This window comes from Apiospora marii (genome assembly GCF_038362585.1).
Source record: "Apiospora marii strain CBS 49790 chromosome Unknown utg000007l_segment0_segment0, whole genome shotgun sequence".
Taxonomy (NCBI): Eukaryota; Fungi; Ascomycota; class Sordariomycetes; order Amphisphaeriales; family Apiosporaceae; genus Apiospora; species Apiospora marii.
This window is the reverse complement of record NW_027117379.1, coordinates 2362759-2381309: the sequence shown is the minus strand read 5'-3', so window position 1 is coordinate 2381309 and position 18551 is coordinate 2362759. Positions and strand designations below refer to the sequence as shown.

Sequence of the window (18551 nt, the reverse complement as noted above, 5' to 3'; positions counted from 1 at the left end):
GGCCTACCATCATATCTTCTTTACTTGATATGAAAAACCACATCATCATCGCCGTTAGTCACATGCCTCTGCACCGCCTCGCCGTCCATGAGCCCATGCACGTAGCACACCTCGATCAACTCGTACCCGTCCACATCCACGTCGCCCCGCGGCCGCAAGACGACGGGCCACCGGCACCCATACAGCACCGCCACCACGTCGCCCGCCTTCATGTCCCGCGGCCCAATCCCGATCCTCCTGGCCTCGGTCAAGAAGATCCGCCGGTCCTGCGTCGCGCAATGGACGGCTTGGTCGTAGTCCACTAGCGCATGCCACTCTTCTTCGGTGAACTCCGCCTTCTCTTCGCCTACGGGCGGCTGGGTGTATGGATTCTCCTGGGTCCCGTTGAGTTTCTTGCCAAGATCGTGGGGTCGCTTTTTGTGTTTGACGACGAAGTCGGCCCATTCCAGAACGCTCGTCCGCGCGTAATCGGTCGTGGGCCGTTCCGACGCCGCGGTTGCCTCGGCAATGAGCGCGAAGCCGAAAGCCTCGGGGTCCGCACGGATCTTATCGAGGCGTATGGGAGAATCCTCCGCTTCCAAGAGCTCCGTGAACTGCTTGGGCTTTCCGCTGTCGATGATACATGACGTGTCCTTGACCTTGTCGGCTATCACTCCTGTGAGAACCATCACGTTGGGGTCGTAGGTAAGCGTAGCTGCCGTAATGGCATGTTCCCGTTTGCCGACGGCGTTGTCGGCCGAGTACAAGTTATGCGCCAGGTTTCTGGATCTGCCCTTTTCGCACTCGAGATTGCCCCTCAGGTGCCAAGGAACCGTCCAAGACGGGACCCCCGTCTGCTCATATGCAGTCTCGTCACGGTGCCGCAGGTACCGCAGAAAGTCCAGGTTCAGGCTTTGATCAAGGATGTAGCGGCTGGTGTCGCGCATGACAGCAGCCACGGGCTTAGTGTAGTCGGGCGTCAGGAGCGCCGGTAATGGATCCTCAAGCCCGGCTATGTGTTGATAGAGGCCGAGTATACCATATAGGTAGTCTCGAGGGTCTGTGGTCTTGAATGTGACAAGCTTGTCGAGAATGATATCCATGCATCTGCCGTCTTTCTCTGTCCTGCGGCTCAGGTCGTACATCTTTTGGAAATTGAGAAGTCCGACTTGGTTGTCGAGGCGATCGAAGTTCATTGTACTTGGTAGTTGTGCAAGCCATGTTGCACCCAGCAGGAGTCTCTCAAAGTCCATCTCGGAAGAGCCTACATGAACCATGCTCCTCGGTGCCAGCAGAGCTTCCAGTATAACCTATAGGACACAAATCTCAGGATTAGCCTTGAATCCTTAGATATACCTCTTGAGATATTACTTATATGTTTGCTTACCCAAACCCTCTCAAACCAGGGACTTGAGAAGAATGTGACCAGGTGATGCTTGAGAAGTGGAGCCCCAAGCCCACTGTTCGGCTTGCTCGGCAGCGTCTTGCACGTAATCTCATCGAAGCCGGTACCGACCTCATTCGTCTCGCTTTTCGCGTGGCGATATACAGCGTCGAGCACAGCCAAGCAGTACCCCGTCGCCTCCTCGTCCCCCTCACCAAGCCAAATGAGGTTCTGTGCCGTATTGGAGTATATCGTTCCCATAAGCGCGACCTGGCGCCGGCGCTCGTCGACGTCGGACTGGTTGATGCAGATGGCGTCGATCCAGAGCGTGCGGTCTTCCTTTGGCTTCCGAAGGCGCTTCAGCGCTACCGCGGCGCTGAGGGGTACCACCATCTCCAGACCGTCCAAGAAGATGGCCCCCGTCCCAATCTGGTCGCCCCAACAGTATGAGACCGTCTCGTAAGGGGGCCGGTTCGTTCCGTCTTTCAGGGGGGCGTGCACGAGCTGGCACTTGACCGGCTCGTCGCCGGCGCCGGCCTGCACGAGGAGCAGGCGAAACTCGGCGTTCTCGATGCTCAGAGGCCGATAGAAATCGCCATTGTCCCCGTCGTCTTCCATCTCCACCTATAAGCAGTTTTTGGCACTGACTTGCCTGCTGCCGATCCTATGTTGGGAGGTTTCGAATATATCCAGGGAAGTCCGACGCGAGGGGGGGGGGAAAGAAGAAATGCACGATTGAAACCATCGGATTGTATGAAAAGGAAAAGGAATTCAACTGATGTAGATCTATACTTCGAATTTTATACACGAGATTTTAGCATGGTGTCACAATTGCCGCCATCGACCCATCGATGCGTGTGCCAAGCATTTTGCGGCTGGGTTCACTGTTAGTGGGTACGCCCGCTAAGCTGGCCCAAAAGGGGTAGCTGAGCGAGCCTACAAACCCACAGCAGCAAACCACTAGGTAGAGATCGTATTCAACATGTTTCTGGCCAACCCATCTACTATCGCGAGTACGACTTGGCAAACTCTCAATAGCGAATCAACAAAAATGAAAATTGGTATTGCCAAGTATTATTCGAATAAGTTCAATTGGGGGGCACGGTAGGGCACTACACAACTTTCTCCAAAGCTCCCCCTTTCAGAGAGTTCCGTACATTGGCCCTGACTGGCACTTGATATCTGTCCCCCCAGTACAGTCCCTGAATCGCACTTAAAGGTCTTTTTACCAAACGACAGGATCCGGCAGCCTCCGCGGTGAATCCTCATCGGCTCGCCGAGACGGCAAGATCAAGTGCTCAAACGTCGCGCTCCACTCCACGCGCGGCGTCAGCTTCTCGAGCCCCCAGAGCTCCGACAGGAAACCCAAGATACTGGTATGCGTATACTCGCCCCCATTATTAGCCCCCTTCTTCTCGACCTCGCCCTTGGCGACCCAAGGCGAGATCAAAATAGTAGGCACCCGCGGCCCCAACCGATTGAACCCAAACGTAATGTTCTTCCTGTCGGCCGCCTTCTCCGTGTACTGCAAGCCGTCCCCGCCGTCGGGCACGCCGACGGGCGGCGGGACGTGGTCGCCGAAGCCGCCGTGTTCGTCAAAGGTCAGCACGAAGAGGGTGTCGTCCCACTGCGGCGAGTTGCGCACGGCCTCGTAGATGCCCTTGATGAACTGCTCGCCCAGGTTGATGGGCGACGGCGGGTGGTACGACTGGTACGAGCAGCACTCCGGGTTGATGTAGGTGAACTGGGGCAGCGTGCCGGCGGCGGCGTCGGCGTAGAACTGCTGCAGGGGCTGGACGTTGGTCACGTTGGCGCCGCTACGGGCCGTCCACTCGTAGAAGTCGGCGTCGGGCAGGAAGCCCTGGCTGCGCGAAGGTGTCAGCATGGGTACCAGCAACTTGGACGTAGAGGAAGGCTTCGTTACTTACCCGGGAGCAGTGGTGCTGTTCTGGTAGTTGATCCACGAGATGTTCTTCTCGGACAGCTGCTCGAAGATGCTCTTCTGGGGCAGACCGTACTCGCCAAAGGCGTCGTCGTTGCGACCGTGGCCGTGGCTGGTGCCCGACGTGAGGTAAGCGCGGTTGGGGTTGGTCGGCCCCGGCACGGAGCAGAACCAGCGGTCGAAGAGCACGAAGTTCTCTGCAATGGCGTTGAAGACAGGGATGTGCTCCGGAGTGTAGTAATTGATGGCCTCAGCTGCCCGAGCCTTGTCCTCAGTCTTGTATGCCACGGATTGCTCGGTAACGAAGCTGGGGTGGAGCTGTCAGTTTACTGGACGGCACCGTCAATCGTCTTGCGACGATATCTGCTTGGAACCAGACTTACCCTCTCATATTCTCGTACTTCCAGTCGGGCGCGCCGCTAACGAGCTGCTCATCCGGGTGCCAGGTGCTGAATACTTGGATATGTGAGTATAATCCATGAAAAGGAGCCCAAGAAACACTTACACTGCATGTTGACACCGCTGATGCTGTGATTCGGGTCGTCCTTGGCAACATCCGCAGCCAGGGGTTCGGCGCAAACATCAGCATGCTGATTGGGGTCCGATGCATTCCTAAGACTCGCAATCAGCTCGAGTTCAAAGGGAGGCGCATTCGAGGTACTTACATGGAATTGCAATAGTTATGATGCAAGAGACCGTCAATCCTGGGGTTATAGGTCAAACCGCCACAGAAAGTGTCGAACGAGCGGTTCTCCTCGACCAGGACGACGACGTTCTTGATCTTGGACTTCCAGCTGTCATTGAGCTGATGCAATTCAACATTGGGCGCCGCCGCCGCGAAACCAGCGGCAGCCGTGAGGGCAGCGAGCGAACGGGTGAGCATGGTGTCTTGGGCACAGCAATGTCCTTAGCGAGCTGGAGTAAGAAGGAAGTCTCTGGCAGAGAACCTAGAAAGGGGGGGTGCTAGTTATAAGCAAAAACAGCCCGTCGCAAAACAAGACCCAAATGATCAGCGTCATATTTTCCCCAAAAGCGATTGATTGATCCGAATACGCGGTGGTGCAGGCTCTACAGCACGTGGTGTTGGGACTCGCCCCCTCGAACGGGTTCGTTACACTGGCGGGGATATGCCTGGTGAGAAAGCCTGACAGAAACCAGAGCCTCGTGGAAAAGGCCGCCGTTCGCTGCATGAGCGCAGCTTTCAGTAGGTGGCGCCCCATTTCGCTCCGCGGGAGGCTTTCCATGCCGGATGCTACACATGCCGACGAGCTTGCCTTTCAGTGGTCGGGTTGCCCGCGCGAAGTTGCCATGTCCTGGTCTGCTAGCTAGCCCTCCAGCTGGGTACGCTAACCACTGAAGGCAGGCCGTACAGAAATCTGCCTGTCATCCCAAGAACCCGACTGCATTGCATCTGTAGTTGCATTCGGGCACCTTCCTGGTCTAGTAGTGCTGAGGGGGTACCCTGCGAGAAGCATGCGATTGCAGCCAAGCTTTGCCCTGAACGGCAGGTCAACAGAAGCCGCAGATCCGGCAAGAAGTGGGAGCCGCAATCTCAGCCCGCTCTGTGGATCTGGGAATTGGCAAAGCCAGTAGGCGCCCACGCTACACCCACGTGCCAAGCCGGCAGCTAACCAGCTAGCAGCAGCAGATCAGATGAGGTTGTCAAAAATGAATTCGGAATTGAACTGTGATAATATCCCACGCTAATTCAACCGCAAACCCCCAAATACTTCGCGCCCCTGGATGTGTATTAAAATGTCATCGCAATCGCAAAACAGGTGTTGTTGACCCGCCAAATCTGATGTGACAACCGAAGATATGTAAAAGTAAACGTAATAAACTTAGTCGGCCATCTCGCTCTCTCCACTTCCCACTTCTGAACCACTGGCATCAACGGCATCACCGTCGATATCCACCGGATCACCCTTGATTATTCCATTGGAATCACCGTTTCTGTCCACTCGCTTCATATCCTTGGCGATTCTGGCAGCCACGTCGACCATCTCGAAGATGCCACGAACGGCACGATCGACCTTGTAGTTCTGCGCGTTGAACTCGCCCTCGGCCTTGCCAAGTCCGCCGACGGCGCTGTCGAATGCCTTCATACGGTTGGCCATATCCTCCATGCGATCCTCCTGGGCGCGGATGGTCGATTTGGCTACGGCAAGGTCGTCACTCAGGCCCTTGACGAGCTTCTCCAGGTTGGCAATCTGCTTGGCCATGTTGGCGCTCTTGGCGGCATCCTGGGCCAGCTCAGCCTGCATATTACCGTAGGGAGACGCCTCTTGCTCATGGGGGGAGTAGTGGTAGAAGCCGAGACCAGAGGGGTGGATGTGACGTGGAGGAGGCGGACCCAGTGGTTGCTGTGCAAAAGGAGCTTCGGTGGCAGCTCGGCCCTCGACGCTGGGTACGGCGTACGGCATGACGGAACCGGGGGTGGCGTAGCGGTTAGTGCCCGCGTGCATGTGGGCGATTGGCTGCATTGGGGTGGGAGGAGAGTGAATGCCGTTGAGAGATGGGTCGACAGGGCTGGGTCCGTTGCTGTGCATACGATTCATGAATCGTCCGATCTTGGTGTCGGCGTCGAGTCCCTTCTGGCGTCTGTCACTTGAATAGTTAGATTCATGGATCCGAAAGACAGGATGAAATATAAACGAACCGACGATCCATCACTTCCTTCTCTACGTTCTCGAGAATGGATTTCCGCTCGTCTTCAGAGGACATCTTGTACGTATCAGTATCCGCGTGCTGCTTCCAGGCCCGAGTGACAGCCTTGGAGTCCGAGGCCTTCGCCTGCTCGACCTCCTTGGAAAAGGGACTGAGGCGAGCCTTGCGTCTGCGGGCTCGGATGGTGTTGGGGTTGGTGGAATACTCCTCGGGCAGTTTCTGGCGTCGATTGTGCCACATTGTCTCGACGTCAAGATAGGGAGAGGGAGTGATGTAGAAACATGAGGGATCAATGCTCTGGTGGCGAGTGGGATAAATGGGGGAAGACATGGTGATTGGGAGTAATCAAGCGGAAGGAACTATGTTGACAGTGGATGGGGAAGCCAGGACTTTAGAGTAACAGCGACGTACCAAGTATATTTGTGGTGGAGGGAAGGAACAAATCCACCATAGGTAGGCACCAGTTAGGTCAGTGGTGAACAACCAATTGGTACAACTGTCCACGATTATTCCGGCGGAAGGAAGTTGGGACTTGTTGATTAATGGTAGAAGGTGACTGGTGTGAAACTGTGCATGCTTATTGAGGGTGCGATGACGGCGTTTCGAGGGGAAAGAGCTTCATGCCAAGAGTTATATTATCAAGACGAAGGTGCAGGATGAGGTTCGTATTTGGCGAAAGTAAGTGAAATCACGTCCACTTGGATGATCAAGTGCTGCAGAAAAGTAGAGACTTGCTTGCAGCTTTGACGCCCGGAGAAAACACGCGGTCCTGACCATCTAGTGCAGAATGTTGAAATCGCGAGGAATGAACGATGACCTCGCTTTGGTGCTTTCGTAGATGTGCGTAACTCCTTCACAGGAAGACGCTTTTGAAAAGAATGTAAGGCGAAGAATATTTCTTATATATTTGGAACGAAATTTCATTGAGGTTTCTGTGTATTGTTGGGTGGCTAGTTGTCGTTTGGATCGCCGAGTTGGACGGATAATGCTTTTTCTTGCGGTATGTTTGGCAGTATTGAACGTTGGTTCTTGGGAATTAAAGGTCGAAGCAATTTTCATATGTCATTCCTCTTGGGTAGTTTAGGAAAGGCTCAAACTTGGCAGAGCTCATGCAAATTGCTGTTGTTCGAAGTCGGATGGTCCAACACCTGGTATCCGGCGTTTGGCTATGATGGACGTATGTATGAGGACAACCAATGCCAAATAGGGGGGATGGAGTTCAAAAGGCATTCACCAGAACTCGTAACTCATCGCGACCCACCCAGTGGCTCATGATATGCGATTTCCTTTCTTATGTGTACTCGCTCATTGGCGAGGCCACCGGACTTCATATGCGAACCCCTAAAGACAGCACCATGATGGTGTTACTCATCACCAAAGCCAGTGTCTCTTTAAGATGGAAATCAATAGCCAGAGGTATGATCAACTTAGGTAAAATTGTCCATTCACATATGATGTTGTTTTGCTGTCATACCACCAACACTGCCCATGTCGCAGTATGGTTGCTAACCTGACCACAACTCATCCTGGAATACTGCACAAGATACATCTCCAACCTCATATCTCATGACTACGTATTAGTCCAGATAGCTAGGTATTCCGAGAGATCTGGCGCTCTACCTAAATACCCGTTACTTTCTGTCTGACCAAACATGCGGACTTCGTCAGTCTTGACCTGGAGGCAATTGAAAGAGTTCTCGTCCCACCTGATCTGGATGCAATAACACACAGCGACCAGACGTTACATCAGTCGCATATGTGAGATCCAGCTCCTATAACACTGCTTCAGGAAGCCATCATTTCAATTAAGCTCGCATGACACGGCGTTGAGTAAGACTATCAAATCCTGATCTGGCTTCAGGGCCTGCTGAACAAAGGTTCCCAAGCATGATTCCTGGTATTCACGTATCACCCTAGGCCAATGCACCGTTGACAACCATATCATCTCGAAAGGAACAAACAACGAGCGCTCAATCGGTAGTGACGGTTGAATATGTTTTCATTTTTTGTTGGGCACATATGTGCACTAATTGCTGTCGCAAAGGTGCGCAGAATCGCTAATGGCACCTCGAATGCTAGATACCTAAAGTCGCTGTAGGATAATGCTCTAACCATGATACGACTGGTTGTCGCCGAGCTAAGGTACTCGCCAGCATCGCCGACCAGTGTCCATAATCCACCTCATACATGCACATTGGGAATCCCGTCGAACGATTACTTGCCATTTTTGGCCGTATTCTTCAACCCAGATGCCACTACCGCCCAGGTGGGGTCCGCCATCTTCTGCTTTGCCATCTGGAATACCTTCTTGATATGTTCTGGAGCCTTCTGGTTTTCCTTCTGATCATCCAGATGCCCCTCCATCTCGCTGATCGGCGAAGGCAGCGATTCTGTGAGTTTATCACTCGCTGAACCTTTCAAGGGGTGGTCAACGAAAACAAAACCCTCTTCACTGATGCTGTTAGGCGTCGTAAAGTTGTGAAGCGAAGCCCGGCCATCCTATTCGGCGGTCTTCGCACCATCAGTGGCGCCGTTCTGTCTCCATAGACCGTAGGGGCCCTCGCAGTTCTTCCACAATTTGATGGTACCATCCTCAGAGCCCGTGGCATAAAGTTTGTTGTCAGGCGCATACGCAATCGACCAGACAGGACCGTGGTGACCTTTGTGGATATCTAGAGAACAGTTAGCATATATCTTCCGGATGAAGACATCTTGCTACTCACCAAACTCGCTACCGTCTTCCCATCGGTAAACTCGAGCCCAAGTAGCGGGGATATCCTCTCCAACGATAAACTTCCGGTCCTTGGTGTCTATAGCGACGCTGGCCACAGTATAGTCCATCTTCTGTCGCTTGAGCTCATCCATGGCACGATATCCACCCCAGAAGTAGACCGACTTGCCAGCTGCAACACCCAGTACCGGGAGACCCCCACCAATATCGGATTCCTCGCGGATCTCAGGCGCGGGGGCGAAGAACTCGCACGAACCGATTTCACCGTCCAGAGCCTCTTGCTTGATCACGCTGCGGCTGGGCAGGTCGAACCAGCGCAAAGTGTTACCAGAGGCAGTGACCAGGATGTTGGGATCCTGAGTCCAAACAATGAACTTGATGGATGCGGTGTGGATGCCAGCTCCAATTTCGAAAGCGTTGCTGGTGGAAATGGTCTTGGAAGTGGCATCGGCACCGTTGGTGGGCTTCGGGGACTCGGTAAGATCAAAGATGCGCAGCTTCTTCTCCATGCCGCCGGTTGCAATCAGGTCCGAATTGTCGGGGGGATATGCGACGGCGCGAACGATATGGTCGTGCTGAAGAGTCCAGAGGCACTCTCCCGAATAGGTGTCCCAAACCTTGGCGGTGAAATCGGCAGAGGCGGTTGCTGCGACGGAGGCATCGTGACTCAGTCTCGCCTGCCAGACAGCGCCCTTGTGGCCGATGAATGTGCCGATCCAGTCACCAGTGAGGCCGTCGCGCAACATCGGATTACCATCTGTTCAATTATAGTCGATCAGCTACCGGCAGTGCTATACGAAGAAGCTAAGTCGAGGCCATACCTTTGCAAGCTGAAATCATATAGTAGGTGCCCTCCTTGGTCAAGGTTGAGAAGCTAATATGCGGCACAGGTCGCGAGTGACCGTGGCAGGTCAAAGGGACGCACTGTCTTGGTGTGTCGGTTGCCATTGCGTGTTTGTATGCGCGAGCAGGGGTTGGATCTATACGGGGGTCTTGGTGTTATAGTGGTGTTACTCGATTCGACCGATCTATGGTACAAGCGACACAATCGTTGCGCAAATATTATTGTGGTAATTGGGAGTCGTGGTTGAGATCGAAGTTGGGTCGGATCGTCCTTTTCTCGAACCAGGGTTTCGAGCAATAGTCAAGGTGACGTTGGTCTAGCAAGTTGCAGTCGGTGCAGTCGATGCAGCCTCTGTTCACCACGAGGGGAAGACAAGAATACTGCTCGAGTTTGGGCGACGAATAAAGCGGCGAGCTGAGAATCGCGGCGGTTGTGGGATCGATAGAATGCGATGTGGTGTAAGTTCTGGATGGTATCTTTTCGTGCAAGAGAAATAGTCGTGGTCGTCGTCAAAAAAAGAGAGGTTCGTCAAAATTGGGGCATAAACAGTCTGCTGGTTCCAAGAACACACAAATGGGGGGATGAGGCCAGTTTGCGTTGACGGGAATTGGGAAGATGAAGAGGAAAATGGCCGGGCGAGTCACGGTCCAAAAATTGCAGATAGAGTCAAGGAGTTGGCGAGGCTGGACCCTGAAACAGCAGAAGTGGAAATAGTTGACCAGAGCCTTGGTTGCCACGATCCCTATTTTACGGTAGGATTGCACTTTCCCATTTTCTGGTTCTAGTGAAACCATCCAACCTTACTTCATTAGGGGGGTTTAGGGGCTTGAGGGGCAGCTACGTGCTACGCTTATCTGGCCGACCGAGACTCACCGTGGATCGCGGGGCTCTTTTGTAGCATTCAACAGGCCTCAGGCCTCGGATGTCGCTTCACCGAGCTCACTTTGGAAAAATGCACCGGTTCGCGGGCTCTCTAAAGGCCGATCCGATGTCATCAGTGGTTCCCCGCCAAAATTACTAATGGTTTGACTGGGTCCCGCTGGAGCTGGAATGATGAATTGACAGGGAGCTGGGATCTTACGCTGAGCGTTGAGCATTGAGACCACCTAGCATCGATGCTGTCAGTGCTTGGGCGATTGATCATTCAGTGTTCGACGTGCTTCTGCTGGTGACCAGGCATCGGTTCATTCCCGTAACAGACAATAGTCGCAGCCAACCTTTTGACTGTCTTCAATACACTCCATTCAATAAATCCTCTTAATGCCTCAAGTAGGCTAAATCATCTTTCGTATCTTGACGTCCGTCACAGTTGTTTATCTTCATATCCTTGCTTGACTTAGATCGCCAATACCTACCTACGTCAGTCCAAAGCGGCAGCAGTTAACCCCGCCAAACTGCACCAAGCTGCCGTTGAGAAAGAGCTCTCTCTCACCAGCTTCCATCAAACAACCATGGCCGACTTCAAGTTGTCCGCACAGCTCGTTGGCCACGAAAGCGATGTAAGTTTGCCCTTTTTCGTGTAGTTGTCACACCGAGTTGCCTCGGATCCCAGAATCAGGTCTCGTTCGCAGATTGTCCGCTAATACTTGGGTTTGTCTAGGTTCGTGACTTGGTGTTTCCTTCGCCCGATCTAGTACTTTCGGCCTCAAGAGACCACACTGTCAGGGCATGGCGACGCTCCTCCACGAATCCTCCCTCCTTCGAGCCCACGATCGCAAACCAGATACACGAATATGTCAACTCGGTTACCTTCGTCCCACCCTCATCAGAGTACCCCGAAGGCCTGGTTGTTTCCGGCGGTAAGGATCCCTGCTTAGATGTCCGGAAGCCCACAGCCACCTTGTCAGACAACGCCGAGCGTCTGCTTCCCGGCCACGCGAACAATGTCTGCTCCCTAGGTGCTGCACCTAATGGCGAGTACATCGTTTCTGGAAGCTGGGATCACACTGCCCGTGTCTGGAGCACCAAGAAGTGGGAGTCTGAAATGACACTAAGCGGACACGAGGGTGCGGTCTGGGATGTGTTGGCGCTGAGCGAAGCCATGGTGGTGACGGCATGCGCTGACAAGATCATTCGACTCTACGACTTGCGGCAAGCAACAGGAGGCCAAACCGCTCCTCGTTCCACGATTGTCACGCCCGACGTCGTGCGCGGCTTATGCCAAGTGCCGTCCGGTCACCCCAGCGGAGCCGAAATCGCCAGCTCCCACAATGACGGCATCATCCGACTATGGAAGCTGAGCGGCCAACAGGTGGGCGAGCTGCGTGGTCACGACAGCTTCGTATACCGCCTAGCCACTTTACCGACTGGAGAGATCGTAAGCGCTGCCGAGGACCGAACTGCTCGAGTGTGGAGCGGATTCGATTGCATACAAACCATCACGCACCCGGCCATTTCCGTTTGGACGGTTGCGGTATGCCCCGAGAGTGGCGATATTGTGACAGGCACAAGCGACGGCATCGCGCGTGTGTTTACGAGAAGCGCTGACCGCGTGGCCGGCGCCGAGGTGGCCCAGATGTTCGAGGAGGCCGTCAAGACATCATCTATACCACAACAACAGATGGGTGACATCAACAAGGAGAAGCTTCCAGGACCAGAATTCCTGCAGTCGAGATCGGGCACCAAAGAGGGCCAAGTCCAGATGATTCGGGAGGCCAATGGGTCAATCACTGCACACACTTGGTCCATGGGTGCCCAAAGCTGGGTGAACGTCGGCACGGTGGTGGATTCCGCTTCCAGCTCCGGCAGGAAGGTTGAGTACCAGGGCAAGACGTACGACTTTGTGTTTGATGTGGCCATCGAGGAGGGCCAACCTTCTCTTAAGCTGCCTTACAATCTGTCAGATAACCCATACGAAACGGCTACCAAGTTCATCAACGACAACGAGCTTTCCCTCAACTACCTCGACCAGGTTGCGCAGTTCATCACCCAGAATACCCAAGGCGCCACGATTGGGGACACGGGCAGCGGCGGCGGTCCGGATCCCATGGGCAATGAATCACGGTATCGACCCGGTGAGGGTGCTCCTTCCAGCATTGGCAAATACTTGCCGCAGAAGGAGTATCTCGGTATCACAAGTGCGAAGTATGAACGTAAGTGGACATATGATGAGCTCATGGAAAGCAATTTGCGCTAATGTTTATCAGCCATCTTCAAGAAGATACTCTCCATCAACTCCAATCTTGTAGCCGCCGGGCGGAAAGATTATTCTCTGAATCCTTCAGCTCAGAATTCCCTTGATACGCTACGCAAGGCCCTCGAATCTAGCAAACCTGTCACCAACGAGGAGGCCATCGATCTCCTCGTGATGATGTGTACACAATGGGACTATGCCGACCGATTGGCGCCTCTCGACCTCCTTCGCTGCACAGCAGGCTCGCCTCTGGTTGCTACTTATAGCAAGCCAGGTCTCGGCAGCGTAATCGAGATTGCCGGAGCTGCCGCCCTTGACGGCGTCCCGGCTGGCAGCCAGCCGAATGAGAACTGCGCGATGATGGCTTTCCGTACTGTTGCAAATCTGTTTGTCACCTCTGAAGGCCGTAAGCTTCTCGCTGCGGAAGCTCCCCGCGTGGCTGACTTGATGGAGCGGGTATTGGGTATCAAGGGGGGTCAGGCCATTGGCCCACACAACCGCAACATGCTTCTGGCCCTTAGCACCATGGTTATGAACTATGCTGCCATGGCGTCCAATAAAGATGGCAACGTGCCCAAGGATGTTCAGCAAAGATTCATGGCTGGACTGTCTCAGATTCTGCGAGAGCAGGCAGACGGAGAAGTCCTGTTCCGTACTGCTGTTGCGGCTGGCACGTTTGTCACGGTTGTTGGCAAGGAAGAGGCTCAGGGACTGAGCAGCGCGGTGGCTACGGCGAAGGACCGCAGCTCTGACCCCAGAGTGAAGGATGCGGCGGCCGAGTGCATCATCATGTTTCAGTGAGCAGCGAGATATAGACTGTGTTTCTGAAGCAGATGTCACGATCGATTTCGCTTGAGGGAGTATGAGGTATACGAATTAACGGCGCTCATGAGACGTGGAGCTGCGTAATCGGCCCCCAAATAGCCTATGTAGTTAGTTCCTCAATAATAGAACGCTTACGCCCCCATAGTTCAAAACACCAACTTCACATGACATTCCACTTTGATATTATCGGTTTACATCACTAGGCGAATAAGAACGGATCGTGTCTACAGATTCCGGAAGGTGAGACGAATATACCGGCACCTTCAGTTTAGGGATGGGTGTAGAAGCATACTCAAGAAGTGTGATGGCCTATTCACGCGGCCTGCTTTTGAGACGCCGTCGTTTCTGTATGCCCCGTATCTAGTGCAATCCCGTTGAACGGGATGCCGTCTTATTGAGTAAAGAAGGGATCCAGAAGGGATCCACATCTCTCTGGCACTCTTTTACTGGCCGCATCCACCCGGCCCTACGGGGTATGTATGGCTTAAGGGGGCCGTCTTCTGCGGATGGATGGGTCTTTTCTGACATCTGCAGGAACGAGAGTCGTCTGATGTGCGTGAGGTTGGCTTGCAGTATGGTGATGGGTGGCGGTCTCGGTTTTGGGCGGCTGCTGTGACCGCCAATGGAGGCCTTCTGGGTCGGTCGAGACGGGAGGAGGGTGTTGTGGGGTTTGGATAGGTGCGGTGCAATTGACGGCCGGGCAAGCGACCGCAGGAATAAACCTCCACTGCCAGACTTAATCATTCCGTTTACTCCAGATTGCGACAGTGGAATAAACGAGAACTGCTGTAATGATAAGATATCCAGTTGAAGTTCTGATTCCCAGAAGAGACTTGGCCGGTTTATTCTCGCAGGAGCTTGCCGGGTTAGAAGAGAGGGACAGTCACCGAAAAGGGGTCGCTGGATCTGGGGCGAGGGTGGTGATACTCTACTCGGGATGCGATGAGAAGGGCTTCGGGATTGCAGTAGTATGGCTACATACTGAGTTGTGGCGATTGAGATGGTCTAGCTAATAACTCTCGGGCAATGGATTCCCATCAAGTTGGTTTGGTACGAATTGCAGACTACGTGAGAACTCACTCTATAATTCACGATACAACATTGATCGGACAATTGTGTACTGTTTGAAGCCATTGCTTCTTTGATTTGAAATTCTTTTAAACGATGGTAGTCTTGGTCGTTTCTGGGTCAGTACTGTAACCCCTAGAACACGAAACCGACACTCGAAATAACCACCCAAAATAACCCACGGTATCGATCCGGAACGCCGCTGCAGATGCCACAGAATGTACATAGCTTCCTCCCTCGAAGGAGTATAGATTTGTGGTTGGTATATAATGAGAAAAAAGAAAATATTGGCTGGCCGGCCCGTCTCGCAGGGCTGGCTATCCAACCAACACTCTAGACGAGGAGCCAGAACGCCCCGAGCACCATGGGCACGTAGCCCATCCAGGCACCGCTGCTCGCCCGTATCGACCGGACAATGGCCGCGGCGCTCGTCGTCGTCGCGTTGACGATGGCGCCCACCTCCTTGGTCGTGATGGTGTAGATGTCGGTGAAGCCGAGGTCGGTGCTGTTGAAGCAGTTGGTCTCGTTGACGTGACCGATGCGCGGGTCGCCGGGGGCGGCGAAGGTGATATCAACACACTATTACAAGGACGTGTTAGTACACCGAAGAAGAAGAAGGCAGGAGAAGCAGACGTCCGGAATCGCTGCGGGTTTCGGATTCGATCAAACTTACCGAGTAGAGCGCGGCGCCGTGCTGGGCCAGCTCGACGACCTGGATCGTCGCGTTGTCGCCGGGGTTCATGACGGTGTTGGCGGGGAGCGGGACCTGGGGCAGGCAGACGGTGCCCGGGTAGGGCCCCTTGGAGGGGCCGAGCAGGCCGAAGGGCGGCACCATGGCGAAGGACATGTTCTTGGGCCCGTTGTCGGGCCCGTCGGTGCCGAAGCCCAGGTTCACGTAGATGGTGGACTTGTCGTGGCCCTGGAACCAGCCGGGCTGGAAGGCGAGGGCGCCGCCGAGCGTCGGCCAGAAGGTTCGGTTGCGCGAGGTGCCCATGCCGCCGCCTGGAAAGAGGGGAGAAGAAATAATTAGCTATTGTCGGCTGCAGCGAGCGCATCTCGGAGCTATACTTACAAGGATACATCCATTGCATGCCGAACGGGAACGTGTCGTTCTCAATCAGGTTGTTGCCTCTCCATCCCGGGTATGTGACAATGACATGCGCCGCTGCCAATGTTGACAGGAGTAGTGTCGTAAGTACTGAGCCCTGCATTTTGTGATGTGTGGTGTCGCGATAGCGACTTTATAGACGGTCGTATATAAGTTGATACGGGTGGCTGTAAGCCTGGGCGCAACTGTTGTGTTGCGCAGTCGTCAAGAGCTATTGCTGTGAACTCGGCAGTTCTTGTCCCTCAAAGATCTCTGAGAGATGTCCCTTGAACAGATGTGGAAGCAAAAGCAAGAAGCGTTGTCGTGAAGACAGTCAATCAAGCCTTGGAAGCTGGTTGGCACCGTTCTATTGGAGCTGTATATTAAAGATAGGGAGCTAGGCCACCGTGAAGTTTTGCGTATAAGAAATATGGAGGAAGAAGTAAGGTCTGACTGGGACGAGGCCGGGAGAGGGAACACAGCCCGTCAAGAACATATTAAAGCGAGGCAAGTTTGGCCCCAAGAGCTCGCGACCAACCAACCGGTGCTGACATGCATGGCCAATCTACATGGGCAATTTTCCCGTGAGAAGCAACCTGCATCCCCAATATCCCAGGGCTGCGAGGACTGGACGGGATTGGACATGGCCCCGCCCGATAGGGTCCGAACAATGACAGGGATGAGCAAGGGCAAGCGGCATTTCGACCCCTCGAGCAGCCAGTGAAAAAGCCTGGTCGAACTGCAGAGAGTGGCAGTCGATGGGGCCTTCCCCTGTCGTTGATCGGTGGAACCAATAGCAGGCGCTTACCAGAGCCAAGCGACGCGCTGAGGTGAGGTGCTGAGAGCGCTGGTTGGCTGGGTGGTAGAACGGCACTAGCCAATAAGCGTTGCATGGGGGGCTGGCCTGGAGAGCTCGACTGCGAGCTGTGAGTGGCAAGGACGGGCTGATTGTGTGCCATTGTGCGGTGGGACGAGGCAGACATAAGCGCCGAGAAGCAACGCTTGCGAGCCGTGCCTACCAATCCCATCCCGCCATCTGGGGGTCGGGTCAGCGCAGGGTTGCGGCGTGCGTGCCCACACTCGAAGGTATGGGGGCTATTTTTGGCCACCTCCAAGGCGGCCATCAGTTCGCAATGGCGGTTTGGGGTGCGCAACCTGCAAGCTGTTGCTCCAATCTGGTTATTTTGAAGGGACCTCTTCCCATTCGGACCAGATCCAACGCAGCTTGCAGGCTTATTAGATGGGACGACATGCCACCCTTTTCTGCTGCTGCTGCTTGTCTCGTCTCGGCATGGCATGTTCATATGCAAGCTCAATCAGAGAGAACCAACTGCTCGGTCGTCACACCAAGCAAAGCGATTAAGTTGTTCCTGCGGTAGCCGGTAGACGACGTGATGCGACGGCACACTCGTGCGATGATCTTCCAATTGGCGGTGTCCGCTCAATGCAACTCGAGACCTCCCCAAAGCTATGTGTGGTCAGCAGCATAGCTCCTTCGACACACCATCTCGAAAAGCAATCCCCCCAAAACTCCGCGTGCATCGTAAGAAGCAACCCTACAGCCTTGTGCCTCCTTGGCTGTTAGGCAGCACAACATTCCCAAAAATAAATATTGCCTATGGCAAGGATCGTCGAATGTTACAAGCCTTCTCAGGTGAATGCCGACTCAACCGGATGATGAGGTTGAGATCCATCAATTGTAATCAGAGATGCAGATGATCGCCATCATGATGCTGCTGTTTTGCTCGGGTTGATGATAGCTATCGCTAATTCCAGCAATGAACACTCTTGATGAATGTCACAAACGTGCAGGAAGATTGGGTTTTGGTGGAGGCGGGCTTCTACGGCGGGACCCACCCACTAAAATTCAATGTCGGAAAATCGACGGACGTGCTTCCGACCCCAGCTTAGGTAAACTTTTCGCAGCGAGGTGCAATTAACTGTCTACGCTCAGAATGCTTCCGTTCGCCGAGTACTGCAAGGCGTAGAGGGCGCCAAGTGACAGTTATCGCCATGGAGTCTCCTGAGGAGAAGGAATCATGGACTTTTGTTACGCCAAAAAAACGGCGCTCAGCAGCTCACCGAAAGCCAAAGACACACATACCATCCGCTGCCAAGAGTTCTGTCCATGCCCCTCAACCAACAAGAGACTCCTACCTGACCGTTGCCGATATCAAAGCGGACCACCAACGTATTAGGGAGCAGTGGTTGAACTCGTCATGCTGCCGAAATTTGAAGAATCTCATGGCCTCCAGAGTATCTGATCATGTCCCTTCCACAGCTGTCTGTTTGGGCATTGGAAGCTTTGATCCACCAGACGGATCATGGCAAGTCAAGCGTCGCACTCACGCGCAACTTGCCGCCTTCCAAACGCTGGTAGAGCTGCTGAATGAGCGCGCAACTGAGCCTATCCGCTGCATATTCCAGGAGCCATACTTCACTCCGGCAGACAGGGAGTTTCTCGAGGGCATGGCATACGAGATTGTGGATTCACCCCATGGCTACAAGTCCGTTGACGAGCGCACGTTTCTGTACGGGATCCACCTGTATAAGGAGACATACGCGGATGCCATCACCGACCACATTCCTGCGATCTTCATTGGCACTGGTTGGGATACATGGGAAACGTAATTGCCCGTCGTCCATTACGATATTGCATGATGGCTAACATTAAACAGTTGTGCCAATCCCGAGTCATTTGACTGGAAAAGGATTGAAGAACTTGACCAGCTTTGCGACAAGGTGAACTTTCCGAAGGACGAAGACTTCTATCCAGCTTTTACTAGCACCGTGATTCACTGGCGAAAGAAGTCGGATGAACCTGTCGTCGACGATATGGAAGCAGCCCTGGAAAAACTCACGCTCTCTGGAACGTGACACTTCTAGCATTG

The 18551-nt window shown here is 53.9% G+C and overlaps 7 protein-coding genes across 7 annotated transcripts; 2 read left to right on the top strand and 5 right to left on the bottom strand.

Moving 5' to 3' along the window:
- Window positions 1-20: 20 nt before the first annotated feature.
- Window positions 21-1981, bottom strand: PG985_011137 (uncharacterized protein; the record flags this gene model as incomplete). Its single annotated transcript, XM_066830904.1, has 2 exons — window positions 21-1289; window positions 1367-1981. The coding sequence occupies 2 exons, from the start codon at window positions 1979-1981 to the stop codon at window positions 21-23; spliced, it is 1884 nt and encodes a 627-aa protein (XP_066681586.1).
- Window positions 1982-2588: 607 nt separating this feature from the next.
- On the bottom strand, window positions 2589-4188 carry PG985_011136 (uncharacterized protein; the record flags this gene model as incomplete). The annotated part of the gene is made up of 5 exons (XM_066830903.1): window positions 2589-3228; window positions 3292-3612; window positions 3689-3754; window positions 3813-3917; window positions 3971-4188. The coding sequence occupies 5 exons, from the start codon at window positions 4186-4188 to the stop codon at window positions 2589-2591; spliced, it is 1350 nt and encodes a 449-aa protein (XP_066681585.1).
- A 958-nt stretch (window positions 4189-5146) lies between these two features.
- PG985_011135 (uncharacterized protein) lies at window positions 5147-6212 on the bottom strand (the record flags this gene model as incomplete). The annotated part of the gene is made up of 2 exons (XM_066830902.1): window positions 5147-5906; window positions 5965-6212. The coding sequence occupies 2 exons, from the start codon at window positions 6210-6212 to the stop codon at window positions 5147-5149; spliced, it is 1008 nt and encodes a 335-aa protein (XP_066681584.1).
- Window positions 6213-8186: 1974 nt separating this feature from the next.
- On the bottom strand, window positions 8187-9651 carry PG985_011134 (uncharacterized protein; the record flags this gene model as incomplete). The annotated part of the gene is made up of 4 exons (XM_066830901.1): window positions 8187-8362; window positions 8492-8644; window positions 8696-9460; window positions 9525-9651. The coding sequence occupies 4 exons, from the start codon at window positions 9649-9651 to the stop codon at window positions 8187-8189; spliced, it is 1221 nt and encodes a 406-aa protein (XP_066681583.1).
- A 1347-nt stretch (window positions 9652-10998) lies between these two features.
- Window positions 10999-13481, top strand: PG985_011133 (PFU-domain-containing protein; the record flags this gene model as incomplete). The annotated part of the gene is made up of 3 exons (XM_066830900.1): window positions 10999-11046; window positions 11148-12639; window positions 12694-13481. 3 exons carry the CDS (start codon window positions 10999-11001, stop codon window positions 13479-13481), a joined length of 2328 nt encoding a protein of 775 aa, XP_066681582.1.
- Window positions 13482-14906: 1425 nt separating this feature from the next.
- Window positions 14907-15784, bottom strand: PG985_011132 (uncharacterized protein; the record flags this gene model as incomplete). The annotated part of the gene is made up of 3 exons (XM_066830899.1): window positions 14907-15152; window positions 15247-15575; window positions 15646-15784. 3 exons carry the CDS (start codon window positions 15782-15784, stop codon window positions 14907-14909), a joined length of 714 nt encoding a protein of 237 aa, XP_066681581.1.
- A 1889-nt stretch (window positions 15785-17673) lies between these two features.
- PG985_011131 (uncharacterized protein) lies at window positions 17674-18537 on the top strand (the record flags this gene model as incomplete). Its single annotated transcript, XM_066830898.1, has 2 exons — window positions 17674-18287; window positions 18339-18537. The coding sequence occupies 2 exons, from the start codon at window positions 17674-17676 to the stop codon at window positions 18535-18537; spliced, it is 813 nt and encodes a 270-aa protein (XP_066681580.1).
- Window positions 18538-18551: the final 14 nt, after the last annotated feature.